The 22,947-nt window shown below is 34.9% G+C and overlaps 1 protein-coding gene across 3 annotated transcripts in view; it reads left to right on the top strand.

Annotated features, from left to right (window-relative positions):
• The window catches only part of LOC108966406 (rhophilin-2), a gene marked incomplete at its 3' end in the record, with an annotated part of 110,514 nt that overhangs the window by 72,392 nt on the left and 15,175 nt on the right, over positions 1–22,947 (top strand). For 2 of the 3 annotated variants that reach the window (XM_018929274.1, XM_018929275.1), the window contains 2 exon segments: positions 20,157–20,273; positions 20,380–20,507. In XM_018929274.1, the coding sequence (XP_018784819.1) occupies positions 20,157–20,273; positions 20,380–20,507 (245 nt within the window). 3 annotated transcript variants of the gene reach the window in all.

Below are 22,947 nucleotides of genomic sequence, written 5' to 3'. Positions count from 1 at the left end.
ATAACTGTTGCCAAAGAAAACCGTAGTAAATGGGACATTTTTTTTTTTTTTTTTTTTTGTTTTTTTTTGTTTTTTTTTTTTTTTTTTTTGTTGTCTATTTTGCTATACGAGCAATGGAATATGGAAAAGTTTTGCTGCAGCGTCCAAAGCGGATTTGGAAACCCGCCAAATGCTTTCTATACGCTTGCTCCCTTTAAGTGTTTTTCCCTAGCATTTTGCATAAATACCCACTTGTTGCAGTAACAGTAAAAAAAAAGGGAAAGAAAAAATTAAATTTTCTTTCTAAAGTCACCGACAAATAGTCAAAGCATTGCAAACGCTTGCTGCGGCAGCCACTTGAATGGCGTTAGTGGCTTGCACATATTGCCAGGTCCATGTCTATGGTTGTGTTTGTGTAGTAGTTCGGGTTAAATGGCACCGACACATTTTTTATACAGGTAAATATTATATACGGACACATATGTACATACATACAAATAGATAACTGTCTTGCGGCATTATTTGACAATATCAGCGTTACTTCACGGCCAACCAACAATAAGATAGACAAACGGCGACAAATTGCAGCAATGCGTGTAGCAACAAGCAGCCGTTATTGTATGGCATACACGCTTGCGACACACGCTTTTCAAAATCGCGCCTTTGTATTGCCACTTTGAAAGATGGTGTATGCAAAGCGTTTACCAACTACTGGAATAACGAATAACCATTTGATTTAAATTTAAGTTAAATAATCAAACATTTGGGTTAATGTTTTACGCATTTTTTGCACAAATCCGCATTTTAATGGCGCGTAACTCAGTGAGTTCGGACGATTTTTTGGCGATTTTTAACAATTATTTTTGAAAACAATCAACGGCGAACATTTTAATTTTTTTCTGTTTTTTTTTTCTTTCAAATAAAAGTTAAAATGTTAGATTTGCTCAATTACTTTATGTGAGCGTTTAAATTTTTTTTTCAAATTTTATTTCCATATTATCTGTTTAGTTTTTTTTTTTTTTTGATTTTTTGTGCAATATATTTTTTATATATTGTACACATAAAAAACCAATCATCCAATTTCGTTTAACGGTTTTGAACGCTGCATTGCCTTGCCGCTAATTGTTTAATTTAGCCAAGCCGCAATCACTGCAAGGCATCCGGTTGTAGCATGAGTTATCGCCGGTAGTACCAATGGTCAATGTACTTTTCGCCGTTGAATTTTATTAATCTTTCCATTTTTGGTTTTTCTAATGTTTCAGCTTTTTTTGCAACACATATTTAAAGTGGCTGATTGATATTGTTTTTGTCACGCTTGCTGCGATTTTTTATACACAGATTAAATATATTTCTTGAGTATTTTCAGGTTTTGTGCACGTAGCGGTGACTAAAGAGATCTAGCCATATTTCCTGCTAAAACTGTTGGAATGATAACTCGGGTAGAATTAAAACAAACTACATTTCAGTATTGAACATTTAATTCATAATCGTGAAGATCGGAAGAATATTGCGTTTTTAGGGGTTACATGTTTTTCCTCGGGTAAAAACAGCCTTTTTCAACAATATTTTCTCATATGAAAAATTAAATATTTTATTCGAATTTTTTATTTTTACAAACATACAATTCAGAGATTTTTGAAAAAAATATTTCAAACTCGGCCATTGTGACGCCATTTTCAGTGACCCCTCGGAAAAAAGATGCAACGGCGGTGGCAGTATAACTCATTAAAGGATCATCTAACGTAGAAAAAATACGTGTTTTCGTTAAAACCTTAACTTGGAACTTGGACGAGAAATTTTAGTAAAAACTTCGCGACGGTTTTTTTCAGATAGTTGTAATTAAAAAAAAAAAAATACTTCGTCCAAGTCTTTAAGAATTGTATCTCAAAGACCTGTATAAAATTCGGTTGAAAAGTTATCAAGAAATCTTGCCAAACGACTTCAAAAACACAGTTTCGAGGAAAACACGTTTAAAGATGGCGCACTGAGCCTAGTTTTCCTCGAGTTCTCAAGGCTATATCTCCGAAACTATTACTCTGATCAACTTGAAAACTCAGAACAATATTCTAGAGTTGTTTCAAAATTTAATGCGACCATAAAAAATCGATTTTTTGAAGGCAGTAAATCTATAGGGGTTGCATAGATTTACTGCCTTAGTAAGACATCTTATGTCATGATAAACTTACAGTGAGATTTAGAATATATTAATAATGCTGGTAACTGTGAAGCAGATCACTAGCCAGAACGTTCACAATTTTATGTTTGCACTTCGATAAAGAGCCTTTGGATAGATGGATTTGGTAGATATTTAATCGACAAACATGTTATAAGTCTGTGGAGTCAATCCATAAGTTATCCAATAAGCAGGCAAACGTGGCATGAATGGAATTTGGGCCGCACATGAGGACAATTAAAATTCAAAAAGAATGACATAAGAACGTTGGTATGAGTGTTAGCAGTTCACTGTGCAATTGACAGACATGCCAGCAGACTGAGTAATGTAGATGTTGACCAGAGGTAGAAAAAGAAGCGACTATAGCGCATCTTCTATGCGAATGCAAAGTTTTGTGAAGAAACAGAAACTCAACTATCGGTCGAGGGTGTCTTCGTGATTTTTCAGAGGTTGCAAAAATAAAATTTTTTGTATTGATGAACTTTATCAAAAACACGGAGTGATTAAGAGAAATTATAATATAGTGAGAAAACTCCTCGGTGGTTTAGCAAAGGGCTTTCTAAAGGCCTAGGTACGTAGTCAGATAACCACTTTACCTACTATATGCTGTCATATGAAACCTCAAATGAAAATGAATGCCATAAACTGAATAAAAATAAAGTTAAGCACCATATAAATAATATAAATTTCATAACAAATCCAAAAAAAAAAAAATTTGATAATAAATAAATTCAGTATAATTTTTTCTAACCTAACCTCACTTTGAAAGCACATAAATAAAATATACAGTGTAATATACAACTCCAGCTGAATTTATACCCTCCTTACATGCAATTTATGCACATTATACATCATCTGCATATTTGCATCGCTCATTCGCTCGTGTGTCCACTACAAACTGCAGTCTAACGGTGTGCTGCTGCAAGTCAGTTGCCAGAAAGGGTCCATTTCACCAGCAAACGAGCCATAAACATTCAGATTTGCATTTTGCATTTTTCATTATAAATACAGAGCGTTTTTTTTTTATATTTTTTGCAATTTTGTTTGTAGATTTTCTATTTCGCTTGACTAATTGGCAGTGTTGAAAAATTTGTGACTCGTGATGGCTGGAGTGTGGAAGAAAGTGCACTGAATTATTAAATATATGCAATAAAGATAACAGTATGTGTATGTATGTATGTATATATTTATGCATGTATGTATATGTTGTGAAACGCTGAAGTGACGGTGGGCCAAGTGCAGTTATCGTGCATTAAAGACCATTGTAATATGCTGTTGGCGCCGCCTCTATAAATGGAAAGCTGTTAGACGTCGTTGGACTTTTGCATACAAATTTTCTCTGCTTCATTTACAACGTTAATAAAAATTTATTTAGTGTAACAATTGTTGCCATTACGAGTATGCATATTTCATCAAAAAGATAAGCTTATGAGGTTTTATGCATTTATTACCTTTATTAGTGTAATAATTGAACGAGCTTAATCATATATGGACAGGCTTGTAAAAACAAATCTTTAATGCTTTTTGATTTCGCCTTCAAAATTTGATTAGTTCAATATAATTATAGCAAATGAAGGTAATTTTCAAAATAATTATTGCAAATCGGCGTTTCAATGATATAATTAATCGAATATTCCATGCAAACGCCGATATGCATGAGCTTTAGTTCAGCCATTGCCTTTCTGATTGAGGCGGTATAAATCTCAGTAGACTGCCGAGCTGATATTTTGATTTACGGAACAAAAAAAACTCATAGAAATCCAGTTATAGGTTCTCTGGGTTTTGTTAAGAAGACTGCCTGTTGTCTTCAGCACTTTTACAGCTCAAGAGCCCAAACATTGAATAGAGCACAGAAAACCAACGCGCCTATAAAATCTGTTATGAAGTTCTACTCTCATTGTTTTCATAATATTTTGAACAAATAAACACAAATTTTTATTAACAAACCTCATCAAACCCTCAGCGCGAAAGTCATGGCAATTTTATGAAAGTAACCATTGTGAAAACAATGAAAGTGCGCTTGACATATTTTTCCCTGCTTCCTGGCGAGGTCATTGAAGCTTGCCAATTACCTTCACAGTTGCATATAATTTTCTTTTGTGGCCAAACCAATCATTAATTTTGTTAATTCCAATTTTAGTTTTCATTTTTATTTTCACGCTTTTAGCTCTTTTTGGTCTTGCACTTCTTGTTTGGCCGCAGCGCTTCGTGTTGGTCAACAACTTTATTGCATCTAATCAATATGGCTGACAACGACAACGGGCAATGATGTGCATTATAATTTTAGTCAATTTGTAACTTGTCTGTCTAAATTTAAGTCGCGTCAAAGTTAAATCACAAATACAGCACGTGTTATGTATACAGATGTGTCTATTTATGAAAGCAAGCACTTATGAGAGCGAGTGCATATGGCATTAATACTTATAGACGATGTACAATACGAGGTCGGGCGATAGATTTATTGTGGTTGAGCTCAAGCTTCATATAATTATGATTATATTGTACTATATTTCTTTTGGATTTCCTGTTTGACTTATGAATTTCGGCATCTTAAAATGTACCCGATCAAAAATGCGCTCCCTCTTAGGAACTCCTTCATAAAATGTGCCTCTAATGGTTTCTTCCACACTCAATTATCTGTAGATATCAGCGAAATCTTGCCAGTGCGGGACAAGTGTAAAATAAATGCTTCATTTTTTCCCTGGTGCCTTGCTTTAAACATTTCCTGCAGTTTTCTCGACCCCATTCTGCGAGCGTGTATCACCACCAGACTAGCTAATATTCCGATCAAATTCTTAACGCCTCTTTTATCGAGTACCAATAGGAATTTCGTGTACCGATCTATCGTTGTGCATATGACTTTTACTGTCTTGGTAGCTCGTGGTAGCGACGCTGATTTCCTAATCCTTCTCGTCGTCCATTGTCGTTCCTTGTGCTCGTTGCCTTGTTTTACTCTTATCGCTTGTTGTGGGTTGGGCTTTGTTATCAGTCATAGTGTTACGACCCTTGGCTCAACACGGTGAGCTATCAGGTTTATGTTTTTGCAGGGGAACGTGACGGACCGGCTCATGCCCGTTACTTTCCCATTCGGCCCGGTATTGGGAAAAGGGAAGTTAGAGACAGTAAAAAGCCAACAGAGTTCAAGATCAAAAGAGCTTGTAGTTTTTTGTTATAAAATCGCAAATGCGGGATTTCGCTACGGATCACGGTTCTTAAAACTGGTTCCAACCAGCTATTATTAAGACGAAGATTAAAAAATGTATCGTTTGTATGGAATCTGTGTGAGTTTTTTACTTTTTAAGTCCTCTTTTGAAAGCTAGACATTTGCTTCAACCCTGTAGTCATGTTGGTACCATCCGAGTCGCCAAAATTTATATATTTTGTAAATAATTATTTGTAAGTGCTGAAACAAATCAGGTAACCCTTGCATCAGTTACAATTTTACCTGTCAATTCATTTCATTTCAAGCAGCCATTTCTTTAAAGTAAGTGATTTCTATTCGTTTTGAATGCGGCTGCATACAAAATATCCACTATACATATGTAAATACTCGTATTATCAGCTAAGCTAGATTACTTCATACAAATGTATAGCATTTTCTCCACATTGAGTGCCAACGAGAAAAACAAAAACAACCGCCTAATAAGCGCCCATTCCACGCAGGCGCCCAAATTGATTTGCTATGCAACGCCGACTACTGTCGGCAAGAAAGAGGGGACGAAAAAGCAGAAGAGCCTTCAGCCAAACAGTTTCGATTTCAATGGAATTTATGTATTACCGATCACGTTTAGTATGGAATGCTAAGTATCTGATTTATAGCGATTTCATAACTTTATGAACGCGACTCGAGTATTTTGCAAGGTAATTGGAATTTTTTAAACAGCTACTGTAGCTGCTTACTTCGTAGACAGGAAAGCTTGTTACTAATTTTTCGGGGATTTTTGGCAAGAAATCATGTCTTAAATATTCTTGGCAAATTCGGTGGTTTAGTCAAAAGGAGTCCAATTAATGCGGCTAACCATCCGTAAGCTAGATAAGTCCAGCCCAGAGCAATATTTAACCCATTTTCAGCAATTTTGATTAATCGTGGCTTTTAAGTTCATCTTCTTCGCATTTGTTATGATCGAGAAACCACATTGAATTTGTAATCAAATAATACTCAAGGCTTTTTTGCCACATGAAGTTTAATTTTGTAATTAAATATGCTTGATTGTTTCGCCAGCTTCTTTCCCATCGCTGCGTAATATTCCATTATTTCTTAATTTGAATTTTCATTATTTACATATATTTATTTCTTACGTAGAATTGCCTTTAAGTGAAAAAAGCACCGGGTTTTATTCGTTCTTTCTAATTGACTTTTAATATTTCCTATTGAATTGAATGCTTTTTTTGCATTCCTTTCAAGTACTCGGCAATTACCGTCGTTTGCGGTGAGTTCCGGTTCTGTAGCGATGTTTTATTATTTAAATAATAAATTGAGCAGCGCATAAAAACTGATAATTAAACAATTGTAATGAAAAAGTGGCATTTTTAATCAAATCTACAATAAAGATGGGAATAGAATGTGGCACAGTGGTGTAGTTTAGGTGATGTGGCATATAATTATGCATTGAAAATATTTATATAATGTGTCAAGCATAACAAACTCATATCTTCAGCTCTTTAGAAAATATAATTATTTAATAAAAATAATAATTTTTTCTATTTGATGAGAGAAAATACTTATTCATAGAATTTCCATGTGCTATCTAAACTGACATAAGCCGTCTTCGATTTGCCATATTGCTTTGAGAAGGTCTCTCTTATCAACAATTTCAATCCAATACAAGAGAGGAGACAGATGTGGAGGTAGTTTTCTTCAATTCTTCCAAGTTTTATTTGGGAAATTTTAGATCAGTTTTAGAATCGAGAAATTCTGTTATGAGAAATTTCAGCCTTTTTCAAACAGCTGTTATATTTTGTTCAATACTTTACAGTCAAGCGTTTGTCAAATCGAAGGCCAAGTAATGTCAAATATCAATCTACATTGATGTTTAAAGCTGATCCTTCCAGCTGATTCTTATTTGGAAACATAGATACACGGCCATTATCCTGCGCCTACAGACTGCTGTAAAATCAATTAGCTGGTGTTCTGGAGTTTCAGGCTCCATGTCGCAGAACCGGCAATCCGCACAAGAAACTAGTCCAAAGTTATATAAGAACTTCTTGAGCTTACAATGGTCTTTTATGATTGTAACCTCTCTACCTACTCCTTCGTCCATGCGGAGCAGCTCCTTTATGGTATGGAAGCAACTGCAATGAAAGGCAGTTCTACGATGTTGGTGGATGCCGCGTAGTATGTGAGCTCATATGCAGTTCATTACGGGCTATACCTTTGTGACCAGACAAGATAAGGTGCACTTGCTTACGATCTGATAGACTAATAATCTATCTACATATACACCCCTCTATAGCGATTTGATCTCGTATGCAGAGATGGCTTTTAGTGCCGTTTGTCTGTCGCTAAGTATAACTATACGTTCTTTACCATTGAGCCATCGGCACACCTTGGCTTAGGATGGTGCTGCTGCGGATATCCCCATATTTCCACATTAGGAGATGGGTGTAAAACCTAGGGTTTATTCATCCATATCACCATTGTGGGAATTATGAGGTGTCCCTCTTAGTTCGTAAGAGACGAGTGCGTTTCCTTTGGGATGTACACTTTACTATTACTTAAGCACCTCCGCCATGACAAGGCGACCAACATCAAACGAGCACTATTTGATTGCACTATCCCTAAGCAGTAGCTCGAGAGCGGAATCGTTCCATTCAACCTTACTGCTGAAGGTAACCTTGAACTTCTTAATGAAGTTGACACTATTGGTAATATTTTAAGGTACATAAGGCTGAGTTTTTGAGTCTCATATTTACTTTAGAAAATAAACCATTTGCTTTATATTCCAACTTAGTATAATTTTCACTTCATATTAGCTAAATTGTCAAAATACTTTGATTTGTCTTCAAAAACATTTTAAACAGAACTCGTTAATTATGAGGTATCAAAGTGAAAAAATTACCAAGAAAGCTCCCAGCTTCAGTATACCTTGTCTCGTTAAGCTAATAGACACCTATCTAGATATTCTTATAGCATAAATATCAGACACAAAACACAGTACATGAATACCCAAAGTTTACCAGCATATATGTAAGTAAGTATAGAAGAACAAGTAAAATGCTTAGCTCATCACTTCGTCAACAATCGAGTATCAACGTCAAGTCGCATTCCGCGCCGCAACACGTGCACACCGCCGAGCTCTAGCACCGTAGTTGTGTCCGGCCAGTTTGCTTGTTCTATTCACTACGTTAATTTATTTTGTATTGGTACATAGAACACACGCATACTCACAAATATCTGTGTAAGCGAGCGATGTCTACGAGTACGCTATTTTTAACTTGAGTATGCGAACTTCTTGTTAGCTTCTTTCCTCATTGGTTTTTCTTGTATAGACAAATTTATTGTTTCTTAATTTAACATAATTTGTGTTTATATTATGTTTTTAATTACATCTTCGTATGAGTGTAGACAGGTTGGCAGTGTATTTTGTGGCTACTGCAAAGAACTGCCTGTTGAAAGTGGAAAATAACAATTAAACTGTTGTTAAAAACAGAAGAACCTTGAAAACTGTGATGTTTCTTATTATAAGTAAACATTAATTGATTGATGAAGCGCTGAAAGTGTTTTAAATAGCGTTAAGCTGGAAGTATAAATTCTTCGTTGTAAATATTGTCTACCTCTAGGCGTGTTGATGAAAAGATGATTAGATGAAAATACAGATTAAAATATGTTTATGGTCTGAAAGGAGTGTACTAAATTTTCTCAGAAGTTTGTAACGCATAAAAACGTTGCTTAGATAATCAGTGTGACGAGTTGAGTTGTCAGGTCCGTCTGAACATGGCGAACTAGTCCGTTATTTTTGTGATATCGGTCTGAAAAATTTCACATGTTCTTTTCTTCCCAAAAAGCTGCTTATTTGTCGAAATCGCCGATATCAGACCAGTATAGCATATATTTGTCATATAAAGTGCATGGAATCAGTATCTGGTATGAGAAACTTTTTTATTTAACGCGATATCGTCATGAAATTCAACATGAATTCTTTTCCAAGACCACGGTATAAAATCCGAGGCAATTGCTTAAATTGGATCACTATAATATACAGCTGCCATTTAAACCGACTGCTCCCAAAAAAGCTCTTGAGTGAAACCTTTTTCTTCTTAAGAGCTGTTATAGCTTTTATGCTAGCAAAAAAAGTATGTACCTCAAAAATTATGAAAAACAAGGTTGCCAAAAACTCACAGTCTGTTTTCATTTAGTCTAATTGCTGTTGTAAATTTGTAGATCCAGCTATGAATCATTCTTTCTTCACAAAGATATAATTTTCTCAGTAGAATTAACTCATGACCATAAATTATAAGAAATTGCTCTACTCCAGTTCAAACTCGTTCGACAGTTCACTTATACGCCTGACGGCAGTGAGAGTTTCTTCGTAATTCTATTTAATGGTGCGTATTCTTTATACAATTATGAGAGTTCTCAACAAATTAAATAAAAATTATGGCCGCAGTCTTGCCGGTAACAATAAAATAATTAATGCAGATTAAGTCAGTACAGTTAGCCTTTTCTTTTAGCAGGCTAAGAACAAGAGAGGCGAGCAAATGAATATTTACAGGCACATATACATACACACAAATGCATGCAAGTAAAAGTGTGGTGTGGTAAAATGCTAATTTAATTAATATACCATACATATGTATTTACCCATATATTAATTTATTACTAAATTAATTTGGCGGGAGCTACATCTTAGTTCTTCAGCTTTCATTTTGCTCAGCAACAACAATAGAGCATTGTAGTCTGTAATGCTTGCTGTGTGAGTTTGTCAACTTAATGCTGCTGCGTGCCTTCCAATACGAGTCAAGCCGAGCGGCGGAGACCACCTTGTAGTAAAAGCAGATGAAAATAAAGGGCAAATCTTAAAGCATTTTATACCCTCAATACTTGGGCAAAGATGGACACTAAAAATCTATAAAAAATTTGGAAAAATTGTGATGCAATATCAAATTCCGTTACGTTCACATTACACAGATCACCGATTTATGAGATTTAGTTCAAAGAAGGTGAGGTTGCTACCTGTTTACATAATTTAACTCCAATGTATTGATAAAGTAAAAAATAAACAGTATAACCAGAACGAGCTTCAAAAAACTCACAAATAAAATTATTTATGAAAAGGGTTGCCATTTAATGAACTATTTTAGTTCGTCCAGATTAATGCAGCAAACAAATTATAAAAATGTATGATTATTAAACTAAAGGCGCTTTAGAAGATTTATAGTTGAAAATTAGTTTGAGCAGTGTTGCCACCTATTTCAAATCGAATTGATAAAGTACATAAAATGTTGCAATTTGGGCAGCAAAAGCAAAGTGGTGTCACAAATATTTCTTTATAGAACAAGAACGGGTGCCACCTATTAAAAAAAAAATTGATAAAAATGTATAAGGTAACGAAACAATTCGAAATATTCAATATTTGAGGGTTGCCACCATAGCTCTCATTTGCCAAAATTAAATTTTATATATTTCATAGTATATACTTTATATATATCCTATATATAAATTATATATATGTATATGTTATGCCCTAAAAATAACATATATATCTGACCTCTTTGTAAAGTATGTTGAACAAGTTGCCACACACACGGCCATTAAGAAAATATCGGCAACGGAGAATATTAATTGTGTGTGACAAGCGTTGAGTCGTTGTTGTTGTTGAGGATGCGATGCTCAACCAAAGCAATGTGGCTCTCTGTGGCAACATCGACTATATTTCTACGCCCTTTTCAACAATATTGCAATATTGCGTTGCACACACACCTATACCTGCTGTGTATGGATGTTGCTGCATGTTGCATGTGATCTGCAACAGATTTTACCCTAGAATGCCAACACAATCACGCGCTCGACCGAATTCTTTCCACTTCAGCAACACAACGCGGCTACTAGCTACTACACATGTACTAAACTATATGTGGTACGGATATCAGAGCGCAGTGCCCAGCAGCCAATATTTGTAACACGGCGATGCGCCTGTCGGTTTTACGTATTCTTGGCTTATCGCATTGTTTGCAATTCTTGCAAATTTACTTAACTTTGAGTGCCACTGCTGTTTTGTATGATTACGCTGCTGTTGTTGTTGCTACTATGTTGGTTGTTGTTTCTACCGCTCATTGTTGTTCTTTTTGTTGATGTTGCTGGCTATGTCGGTTGCTTGTTGTTGCTGCTACAAATGAAGCAATCGCCGTTTATCGCACCGTTCGCTATCGCGTCCGCATTTCGCTCAAAGCCCCAGCGATAAGTCGAGCATTCGCAAGAGATTAAGATACGCCTATCAACGCTCACTCTTGCATATGCTGCACTCTACTGAGCTTCTTTTAAGTTTATTTGCAGTTAAATAAATACTTTTTATGCAGTTCAACTATATTTGCATAATAATGAGGGAATGTGTGATATTGTGTTGTGATTATTTTTGCTGTTGCTTCCTGAAAAATATTCAGTAAATATCAGTGAATTTATTATATTAAAACTGAGCCTCATATGCAGTTGTTATCAGTTGCAAAGTATTAACTACTCAAGAAATGCATTAAAATTAACGTAAATTAAATCTGGCTGGGCTGTCATGGAAATTGTGTCAGCACTTTACTTCGAAAAGATTATTGAATTACTAAAATCAAATTTGATCCCGATAAATACAACAGAAAAAAGTCACACGGAATGAAATCTGTTGAGTACGTCGACTAAACGATGACTCTTGCTTCGTCTCGTCTGCCATAATCATGCTGAAATATAATAGCGCATTCAGATCTCTTGGTACGAGACCTACCTTGGCGCGCTTCATACCCAAAACATTAATGTAATGTAAATGTAAATGTTAAATAAATGTATTGAGTCGATGCACAAGCGATGTTGAGATACTCTGCTAACTCTCAAGCCATTAACAGAGGTGGTGGTTTTCGATGACCTCCCGATCTTCACTTAATGCTTTCTGCCACTCAAATACTTGTGTTCGTGATAAAGTAGTTTCCCAAAACACTGCGACAACAATCTTATTAGAGTTAAGACTGGAACGGATGGATTAATGTCCATACATTTTCGATGATGTGAATAACATTGCAGTTGCAAGAACTCAAGCGATGCCGAGGTTACGATCAGAAGAGAAAAGTCAGAAAGAGGTTGCTGATTGAAGATTGAAAGATGAAATTATGCACTTATCACTCACATTAGTTCTTAAATCTTCAAACTCCAATCAGCACTCTCTTTCTGATTTTCCGATAGACCAACACATAAATACACATAAAATAAAAATTGAGGTTCTGCTAGCAGTTATACAAGTAGTACTCACGAAGAATATTATTTCAAATTCGAAATAAATATTTGAGCTTATAAATATAGATGAGATTGCTAAAACCGGCAGAATACCAAGCAATCCTTACTCAATATATATAAATTTGGATACAATCCAGAGTTCGTTTCTAATAAATGCTTTCAAAAACGTTTTTAAAAAAACATAATATTTTACTCAAAAAGATTGTTAGTATCTTTGTACATTGATTGCCAATACAAAATTAATACCGCCTAGGTCAAAACTTGGGAAGTATGTAAATAAAAAGTGTCACTTGGAAAATAACAGTAATTAAAGAACTGGAAATACATTCGCACAAACATAAATGTTAAACATGTAAACTAAATAGTATATAACACCTGCTCATATTCGAAATGTAATATTTGCAGTATATACGTTATTCTTATAATATATATGCTGATTGTTACTCCTATCAGTGGCTCTAAGAACTGTGTGAACATTCATATGGTTCGAACTACGCCTTAAAATCAATGCAAATAATTACAGTGCGTTTATCGCAAAAAAGTTAAGTAGAGGACAGCGTTGATAAGTGGTAATCAAATATGTCAATCAAATTATTGTTGAACTTCTTTAAAAATTTAATAATTGCCTAGCAATACTATAAGCTATGCTCCATGCGATTTCAGACTGTTATTGAACGATTAATTGTGGTTTAAAATAACTACCTGTGTTAGCATAATTAATAATCAAGTAGTCGGTTATCATGGCGCGATAACGGTCGCCATTGACGGTTACCTTCTCACCGGCATTATTGTTGAAGAAATATGGACCGATGATTCTACCGGCCCATAAATAATAACAAACCATTGTTTTTTTTTTTGGGTAAAATGGTCCATTCCATACGTCAGTCCGTGTTGCTGTGAATAGCGTCAAACCGGCCCTACAAGGTTTTCGTCTTTGCTCTAAGTTACGGCTGCTATATTTTATTCACTGCGTGCTGGACGTGGTCTCTTCGGTCGAGTAGTAACCAATAATGAATGCTGGGTGTTAAGATGGGTGCTGGTGTTGCGAAAGCTGAACGATTTATAAACGTTGTTGAGGCGTAAGTCTTTCCATGGTGTGAAATGCCAAATAATACTGAATAAATAAAAACATGATAGCTTGACATGACTCACGCGAGATCTGTCAAAGAAAGCACTTATTCTTAGATCACCCGTTAAGAAAGTCTCTTTCAAAAAATTGTGCTTTACTTATGTAGAAGTGCCTAGGGTCTTAATTATGCTACGCTTTTCAGTTCTAGTAAAAAAGTTGTTGTTGTTTGAAAATTTATTATTAAACCTTAACTTATAAACACATGCGTTTTAATTATGACTCACGTTTGAAGACGTCACGAAGCGACAGGCAACTCTTCAAATGCGCCACAATACCATTAAATATTCTAAACTGACTGCGCACGCCAGTGGCAGGAAAGCGGAAAAGTTTCTGTTCACACCAAACATTAATTAAATCTAACTATTTCCGCAATTAAATTCAACTGACAATGTTATAAAATTGGAAAAGCTTATCGTGAGTGCATGTATTTAGGAAAACAAACTCCAATGTGCTACCTATATTCTCCGTACATCACGTTGTTGGGGGCGAAGTAGAAGCTAAGCGCGCCTACCTATACAAGCCGTTCTAAAGTGCAGGCCACTACCACTAACGACAGCAGCAACAAATACAAAAACAAAACAAAATCAGAAGCAACATTTAATGCTTCCTCCATTTGGATCGCATGAAACGCTGCAATAAATGTGTAAGTATGTATTTGTATGTATATATTTGTATGTGCGTGTATAATACACAAATCTAGCATAAAAGGTGGACAAAAGCATAGAGCAGCACTTTGCTTGCAACATACAATATATAAATAAATGGCCACAAAGCGATCAGCACAACAGATGACCGACCGACGATCAGCCAGGCACCCGTCACAACGGCTAACAGTCCAAACAATCGACCGACCATCGAAGAACGAAGAACGAACTCGGTGAGTTCTTGGCCACCGCAATCGATTGGGTGCTGAACCGTGAGTGCATTGACAGCTCTGACGGTCGTCAGAGGGGAGCGCTCGCTGCTTGGCGTTTGATAGTGCTGGTGATGACACTGCTGGTCATGTTGACGCTGGCGGCATAGCGCTCAACTTTAGAGTTGTAAGAACAACAACAACAAATATTAGCGATAGCATGCAACAATGGCGAATGAGTTCTGGGTACGTGACATTTGCGGCAAGCACGTAATAGCAGCAGCGCGACGTCGCCGCGCTTCCATTCCAGCTAGTAGTGAGTGACACTGTTGCATTTTATGGCGGCAACTGGCCTCGCTTTCTGGCTGATTTCTTGCTTTATACGCTCTTCTTTTGCCCGCTTTTTGTTACAAAACGAAGTTTGTTTTTGGCTTTTCATTTCACATTTTCCATTTCTAACTATGTGGCACAAGCAGTAGTGGCAATTTGGTTTACAGCGACGTTTCCAAGCTCCTAGGTCAATATCTGGGTTTCTTATGTTAATGTGAATGCGCTTTATGGCTTACATATATGGAAAAATATATATTTATGCAGTCTATATATAATATGTTCATAATAAATGCCAGAAGATTTTATACTTGCAATTAATAAGCATAATGTCTATCTTTTAAAGGTCACTGCTTGTTCTAAGTTCAAAATATATAGTATAGCTTAGAGAAATATTGAATTTAAAAATGCAGCTGACCTTAAAAATAAGTTTATTGTGTCTAGAAATTTATAAAGTGTTCTTTAAATTCACTAACGATTATATTTTACTGTCAAATTTGGGACCTATTATGACTTTATTGTAAGCAAGGACCATACCATATATCAATTAAATCCAAGATTTCAAAAAACGCTGCGTCTCTTACTGCCTGAATTTACTATTCCAGAACTTTAAATATCTCTCATTTGGCCCAATTTAATAAATGGTACAATGGTACCGAAAACTCGATATGAATAAATTCTGAAGATGGAGTCCTTGAAGTGTTCTAGAGAAATATTCTCCAAAAGATGAATGATCCACTGGTGAAAATCGCAGAAGATTAGCCGTATATCATAGAATACGAACTGTATTGTGTACATGTTGAACACTGAATACTTCATCTGAATAGCTACTGAAAAGATAGGAGATGAAGAGGATTTCTACATTGTGTTCGAAGGAAAAAGATGGAAAACACTGACTTTATCATCTAGAATTGCTTAGGCAATGAAAACCATCATGAAACCAATTATATTTAATTACAAATAATAAGTAGGGCTTATGGATCATAATTGTACCGCAATTTTTTGGGATGTAAAGGTGACTCGTGGAGTACGTCTAGATTGCTGCCTGACCAATAATAATTTTGAATATTGACGAAGCCATTCAGCCAGAAATGAGTCTCATCGCTAAAGAAGATTTTTGCATGAAAATTCGGATTATTTCCAATTTACAAACCTACGACGATTCTGGTGGTCAATCGAATTTAGTTCTTGCATCAATTTGATCATGTAATAATGTAAACCAAGATCTTTTCGCAAAATTCGTCACAACGACGTCGCAGAGATGCCCAACGCTTGAGAACCACATGTGAAAGACTGATTTGGGTATTCCTCAATTGATGCGCCAGCGGCAGTAATATTCTCAACATGATGTGCACTTCTTTCCTCACTGGCACACGAACATTTTGTACTATGCCTGTGGATTCATATATTTCCATAATCATTAGTCTTCAGTGTACGCTTGTCTTTCTGAAATAAATAAAATGCATTCGGCCATTTTCTTCGTGAGCAAGTCTTTTTCTATTGAGGGTGAGAACGCGTTGACGACGAACCATGTCCTGGACCTGGCCATCAACATCAACTGTTGATTAAAAAAATACAGAAATTAGTGCTTGAGAGTTGACGATTAAGAGTCAGAGAACTTACTGGTATTGTTGGAATATCAGAAGGATCAGTGAAAATCGTTTTGAAAGATCAGTTGGGCATAAGAAAAGTGAAAGCACGATTGTTTTCAAAATCACTAAATTTTTTCGAAAAACAGCGTCTCGTGCCTGTGGAACAATGTTTTACGATTATCACGATATCATGAAACATAATATTTCTTGCGATGAATCTTGGATGTCCGCTTACGACCCGGAACCGGCCGAATATCGTGCAAAGGTAAGCCTTGACCAAAAAAATTTGGTCAAGGTTAGGTTGATAGTTTTCTTCGATAATCGAGTTGTAGTGTACTCCGAACTTCTTCCGACCGGCCAAACCATCAAGAAGGACTACTATCTGAGTGATATGCGTCATTTGCGCGAAGCTATTCGTAAAGAGATACTAAATACAATTACTGACCACTCATGGTTTTTACGCAACGATAATGCCCCATCATTGATTCTTCGTCAAATTTTTAATCAATATCGTGCCACAATCACGGTATTCACCTAATTTAGCTCCATCTGACTTGGCTAACTTTTGCGCGCTCAAATCCTCAGATTACGACCTTATTCATAAAAATATTGAATGTGGCCTAGTTTTAATGATAATTACATATCTAAAATTTTGATAATTTTCGGCTTTTTTTTAATAAAAATTTTATATTCCAGTCATGTTTAGTCTTCTGTTTTTTTCTTTTTCTCAAATCAAGCAACTTTCGTAATTGTTCCACTTCTCTTCTAGTACTCTATGAAACTTGCCACAACTGCTAAAGTTTTTAATGATCATATTCGTTAACGACAACAGTTTTTCAAATATTTACATACATATACATATGTACTTGTGTGTATATGTAGATTGAATATGTAGGTATTTTGCATAAATGTTCAATGTTATAAAGATAAACATAAAAATATGCAAGAGTATACATACTTATTTGCATAAAAATATCTATGTCGATGTACCGTGGTTTAAATATTTGCTATAATATAATTTTAATTTTTTTTCTTCATATCATAATTTTTTATGTTATTACAGATATAGGCAATCGCTATTATCGCCATTTCTATGCCGAGCGCCTTGTTTACCATTGCCATATTGTTTGCTAAAGAAATTAGTATTGTGCTTGGAGTTTACAACTTTGGCAAATATGTGTTATGTACGTATGTATGTACTGTACATATGTAATTGTGGGTGTTTTGAACAGAAAAACCGATGTACCTTACGAAGCTGTCTGTGTATGTATATATGTATGTAACATCAATCTTTAGAAGTTTATGAATAAATACACATTTCTGTTTGTATGTCGGTAATTGCGTATTTTACAACATTTTTCGCCAACAACATACATGTAAATAGTGTCAACAACCTTCTTTGTGTTCTTAACTGTGTTTGCTCGATGTCTTGACGCCACGATTTTTTTTAACTTTTCATTCAACTGGCAGCCACCAATAACACAAATGGTTGCACCACAAAACAAATAGACACACACATGCATACATAAACACATACATACGTGTGTACAGTAGTTTGCGGTTACACTTTGTTTGACATGCTGTTCAACTACTCACACACATAGTAGTTGCTATTGTTGTTCTATTTACATTTTACGCTTTACCAATCGGCATTGTGATTTTTCATGGTTCGCTATAAACAATTGTCGGCAGTTGTTGGTGCGCTTGGTTTGCTCTTGGCTTTCTGGTGTGGCGCTGTTTAGGTGCTGTGCAGAGCGTTGTTGTTGGTTTATAGCACGACGCATTTTGTTTTTGTTGCGAGTGTCGCCTCTGTTGTCGTGTCTTTGATTGCCATTTGCATGCGATGACGTTCGTCAGTCGCTGGCTCTGTGTTTTTTGTTGTTACTGCTGCTAGTGTGGTTGTAGGTATTACCACTTTTTTTGCTGCTTCGTTCTGTTTACATGATTTTACATAAACACATACATATGCACATATCTGCTTGTGCAGCTTTTGTACCTATTTTTATCAGCGTTTCATTTTTGGCAGTTGACATTTGTGGCCATCCGCAAACACGCTTACAAGCCAATATGTATTTATGTATGTGTGTGTGTGCCTGTGTGTAAGTGCGTGCTCTAACATGGTTATGCCATTCAACTTTGTTATGTGGGGCAAAAGTTGAGTTGTGTTCACCATAATTTTTCATTTAGACTAATTTTGCATTAATCGGCGGCTTTTGGAGGGCAAAGCTTTGTATGGCACTGTAATAACTAGACTGTTATAGGCAGGCATAAGTCAATTGGTTCCGTTGTAAAGCTCAAGAATTAAATATATTATTATTATATTTACGTGGCATATGTCCTAAACATTGAAAAATGGTATACAAATATACCAAAGCAAATAGTTTGCTTATTGCAAGAACGTCATAAGTAGAAAAATTTTATTTTTGAGATCAAGGAATGATCATTATATTAAACTTCATTATTAGTTATTCATATTAGTTTCAGAGTGAGGAATGTGTATACCGATATATTCTGTAGAAATAGATCGAAACTTGAACGTTTTGAGGTTAGCAAAGGAGCTTACTTCAAAATCTATATTTTATACTATAGTAAATCGAAGTACTTTAGTCAGCTAATTGCAGGCATGTTAAAAGTTTTTGCAAGCTTGTCTGTTTTTCTTATTTACAGTAGTCTATAATCTTTTTTTGAAAATAATAATTCTGTCGATGAAATCTTTATCAGACTTTTTTTTAGACTGACATTTTTCTGAAGGCTTCAGATAACTGAACAAATTGTTCCAGCTAAACTGTACAAATCATATTCGTTACTTTTGACGAACTTTTCTTCGACCTAAACATGAAATGGTTTTATTAATTTGCCCCAAGGATATATAAGGGGTTACATGGGTTTTCAGGGTTTTTTTTTATTATCTTATTGAATTCTACAACACCTCTAAAGTGTTGTTTTAAATTTTCAAGTTGATCCGAGTAATAGTTTTGGAGATACAGCCTTGAGAACTTATGCGCTGGAGGCTAGCTAGGCTAAGTGCACTGTTTTTCTCAAAACTGTGTTTTGGAAGTCGATTGGAAAGATTTCTCGAGAAACACTCAACCTATGTTCATGTAATTTTACACAGGTCTTTGAGATACAATTTTTAAGAACTTGGCCGAAAGATTTTTTTCGATTACAACTATTTGAAAAAAATTTCGCGAAATTTTCTCAGAAATTTTATTTTTTTTTTTTTAATGTCAACATGCCAAAAACCAAATTTTCAGTTGTTTTTTTTTCCTTCATCCAAGTTCTAAGTTATGGTTTTAATTAAAAATGGGTCACATTTTTTTCCGTGGAGTCACTGGAAATGTCGTCGCAATGGCGGAGTTTAGAATATTTTATTCAAAACGTTTCAGAATTTCTTTACTGATAGTGTGTGTTTGTTACAATGAAAAATCCTAATAAAATATTTAATTTTTTATATAAAGAAAAAGTTTTCATAAAAGGCTGTTTTTAACCCGAGGAACCCGTGTGACCCCTTAACGTGCTCAGTATGCTACATATCCGCAAAAATTATAGAATTTGATGACTCATCGCCGTGCTACTGAAATTAAAAAATAATATATCAAAATATATTTTACAACCTTATTCTAAAAATTAGTTTACTAATCACTAATCTATTTCCGTTCTTCTTCATTCTCCAGGGCTCCGATCCGCGTGCGGCCACATGCCGTGGCAAGTTACAAAGTCGTCGCTGCAAATTGAATCAGGAAATCAACAAGGAGCTACGACTACGCGCTGGCGCTGAAAACCTATTTAAAGTGAGTGATTTTATGCCATTATATATGCACATAGCTATTTTTTGTTTAGTAGCTTGTAAACAAACATTACTAATCTTGTACTTTATTTATCTGTGTGTATTTGTAGGCCACCACAAATCGCAAGCTGCGCGACACAGTCGCACTCGAGTTGAGCTTCGTCAATTCGAATTTACAGTTGTTGAAAGAACAATTGGCTGAGTTGAATTCTTCAGTGGAAATCTATCAGAGTGATAGGTGAGTACGAGTTAATATTATATTTAGTTATTTTAATAATAATCATTTATTTCTTACTCATTTTTGCATAATTTCATTGTTTCAACAGGCATTCCAGGAAGTGTTGTTTAGAAATTGCAAAATTTTATTTCTTCAACCATTTTATTATCTATAAATGGAATTTTATGTTCCTATCAATTTCAGAACAATGCGCTGACGTGTGTTTTTGAAATGTATTAATCTTAGTTACTTGTATTTAATGATACAAAGTAACAATTGTGCGTAACGGGTTATCAGAATATGTTAGGCATTTTTATGGATATCGAAAGTTGTTGAAAACTTAATTTTTATGAAACTACTTAATTATAATTTTCTTTTTACATTATTATAGTATTCTATGGGTACATATTAGAGATGGATTTAGGTTGAACAAAACGGAAAAATTGCTAGAAAAAATTGTGCTGTTTCAAGAATACTTACAATATGATGCTTTCTAGTATGGAAATTATAAGAAAGTCAGCTCAAAAGTACCAGTTGAGGTTTCAATTATATTTCATCTATTTATTGATTTTTCGAATTTCGAGACTTATCCCATAAATTTCCAAATTTTCCTCTAACAAAGAAAAGTGATATGTTGACTTCGAAGAAATGAGAATAGACGCGTGGGAGAGAAACATTTTGAAACATTCTTTATTTTATTCCATCCATTTTCATCTCTTTGAGGTCTACAGATCAAGTGAGAGATAAAAATTACTCAAATGAAGTACAGAATGGCGTTCGCTTCAAAAAAATAGGAGTAATCTGTGTCAGCAAACTATTTTTAAAATGGTAGTCGAACCAATAGTAAATGAAATTATCGATAATGAATTCAGTCTACTACTTCTTTAAGGCGCGATACTTCAGGTTTAAAAATAAACAGTATTACATATACACAAGCACTTTTTGGGATGGCCTTCAACTCCATCAGAATCTCAATGAATATCGAAGAAAACAATGAGCATCACCTTAACTTTTGAGCGGCTTTGGCGCCCGTTTTCGACCCGTTTTTTTACCCCACTCCGATAATTGTTATATGTTTCATCGACAGTTATAATACTTTCCTTGAATGTGGGATCGGAATTCACTATCAAGTTAGTCTAAATAGAGCTGTTTACTGTAACGGAGTCGAAAAAGAACGCTTTTCATATCCAAAATATTTATCAAAATCATTCAAATGGATTCGCGAGAGCTGTCGAGCTCTCTTCCCAACTCTCTTACACTTGTCTGACGATTTTCAAGTACCACATACTTCAAATTTTTAAATATTTTTATCAGTTGAAGAAGTCGAAACCAGAACGAGACATGTTTTCAACGGTCTCTCGATCCTGTTTGAAGGCTTTGCAACACTCGTATACTTTTATTGTTTCGATAACACAGAATCAACGGCAGCGTTATCCACTTCGCAATGATTTCGAACATGAAATTTGGTTAGAAATACAAAATTTGAGACAAAGTATTAAAATCTGGTAAATATCCGATTTTCCTAGATTTTCTGAATATGTATAGTAATTACACCAACAACTATATATTATAGATGGATCGCATTTAGTTGAGCCTCTATTGAGAATCTATTCATGGCTGAAGTGTAGTGGCTTGCGAGCAGTTCTCAATATCAAGGAGTTTTGGGATTCTTTATCAAAGCTGCTATCCAGTCAACCAATTCCAAGAAAATTCCAGTTTAAGAGCAACACGGGTTAACTCTTCTAAAACGTTTCATGATAAGCATCAAATGTCGTCGAATACAATAAAAATAAAATTTTTAACAAATACTTATGTCTAGTCAAGAAGCAATTTTAAAATCTAAAACTGATTTATAGCATTTCACTTTTTACTTACTAGCTACAAACAATGTATTTAAATCCAAAAACAAATAATTACTACAACAAAGTTGTCATATAGGTAAGAATTTTTAATTTATAACTTACCTAATTTTTTAATAGTAGAGCTTAATTTTTTTGCAATTTACTTACTTTGTGCCGATCACCGAAACGTGCTAATATGCGATTATATAGTGGGTAATGAGTGTAACCCATAGCTAGAGCCAAGTAATTAGCTGTTGACATTAAGACGTGGAATTTTCTATACAAATACAATAACTGTACTTCTACTATATACTATACATGTATATTACAACTTTTGTTTTTGTAAGTTATAGCGCGTGCTAAATGCGAATATTTGAAAAGTACCGTAAATAATAATGACTCATAAAAATATTCTCGTTATTTTTGTACACAACTTGTGGTTGACTTAATGTGAGCGACACACGACTACACGGGAAATAAATTTGTGGTTTGGAAAATGTAGTAGACAACGGTAATTTTTTGTTAGAAATAAAAAATTATGGTTTAAATCTTATGAAAAATTAAAATAATCATAAAAATACCATTTTAACTCTTACAAATATTTTTCTTTAAATAAAAAA

This window comes from Bactrocera latifrons, unplaced genomic scaffold, assembly GCF_001853355.1.
Source record: "Bactrocera latifrons isolate USDA-ARS-PBARC rearing strain unplaced genomic scaffold, ASM185335v1 scaffold_16, whole genome shotgun sequence".
NCBI lineage: Eukaryota > Metazoa > Arthropoda > Insecta > Diptera > Tephritidae > Bactrocera > Bactrocera latifrons.
This window is presented reverse-complemented; position numbering and strand designations above follow the sequence as displayed.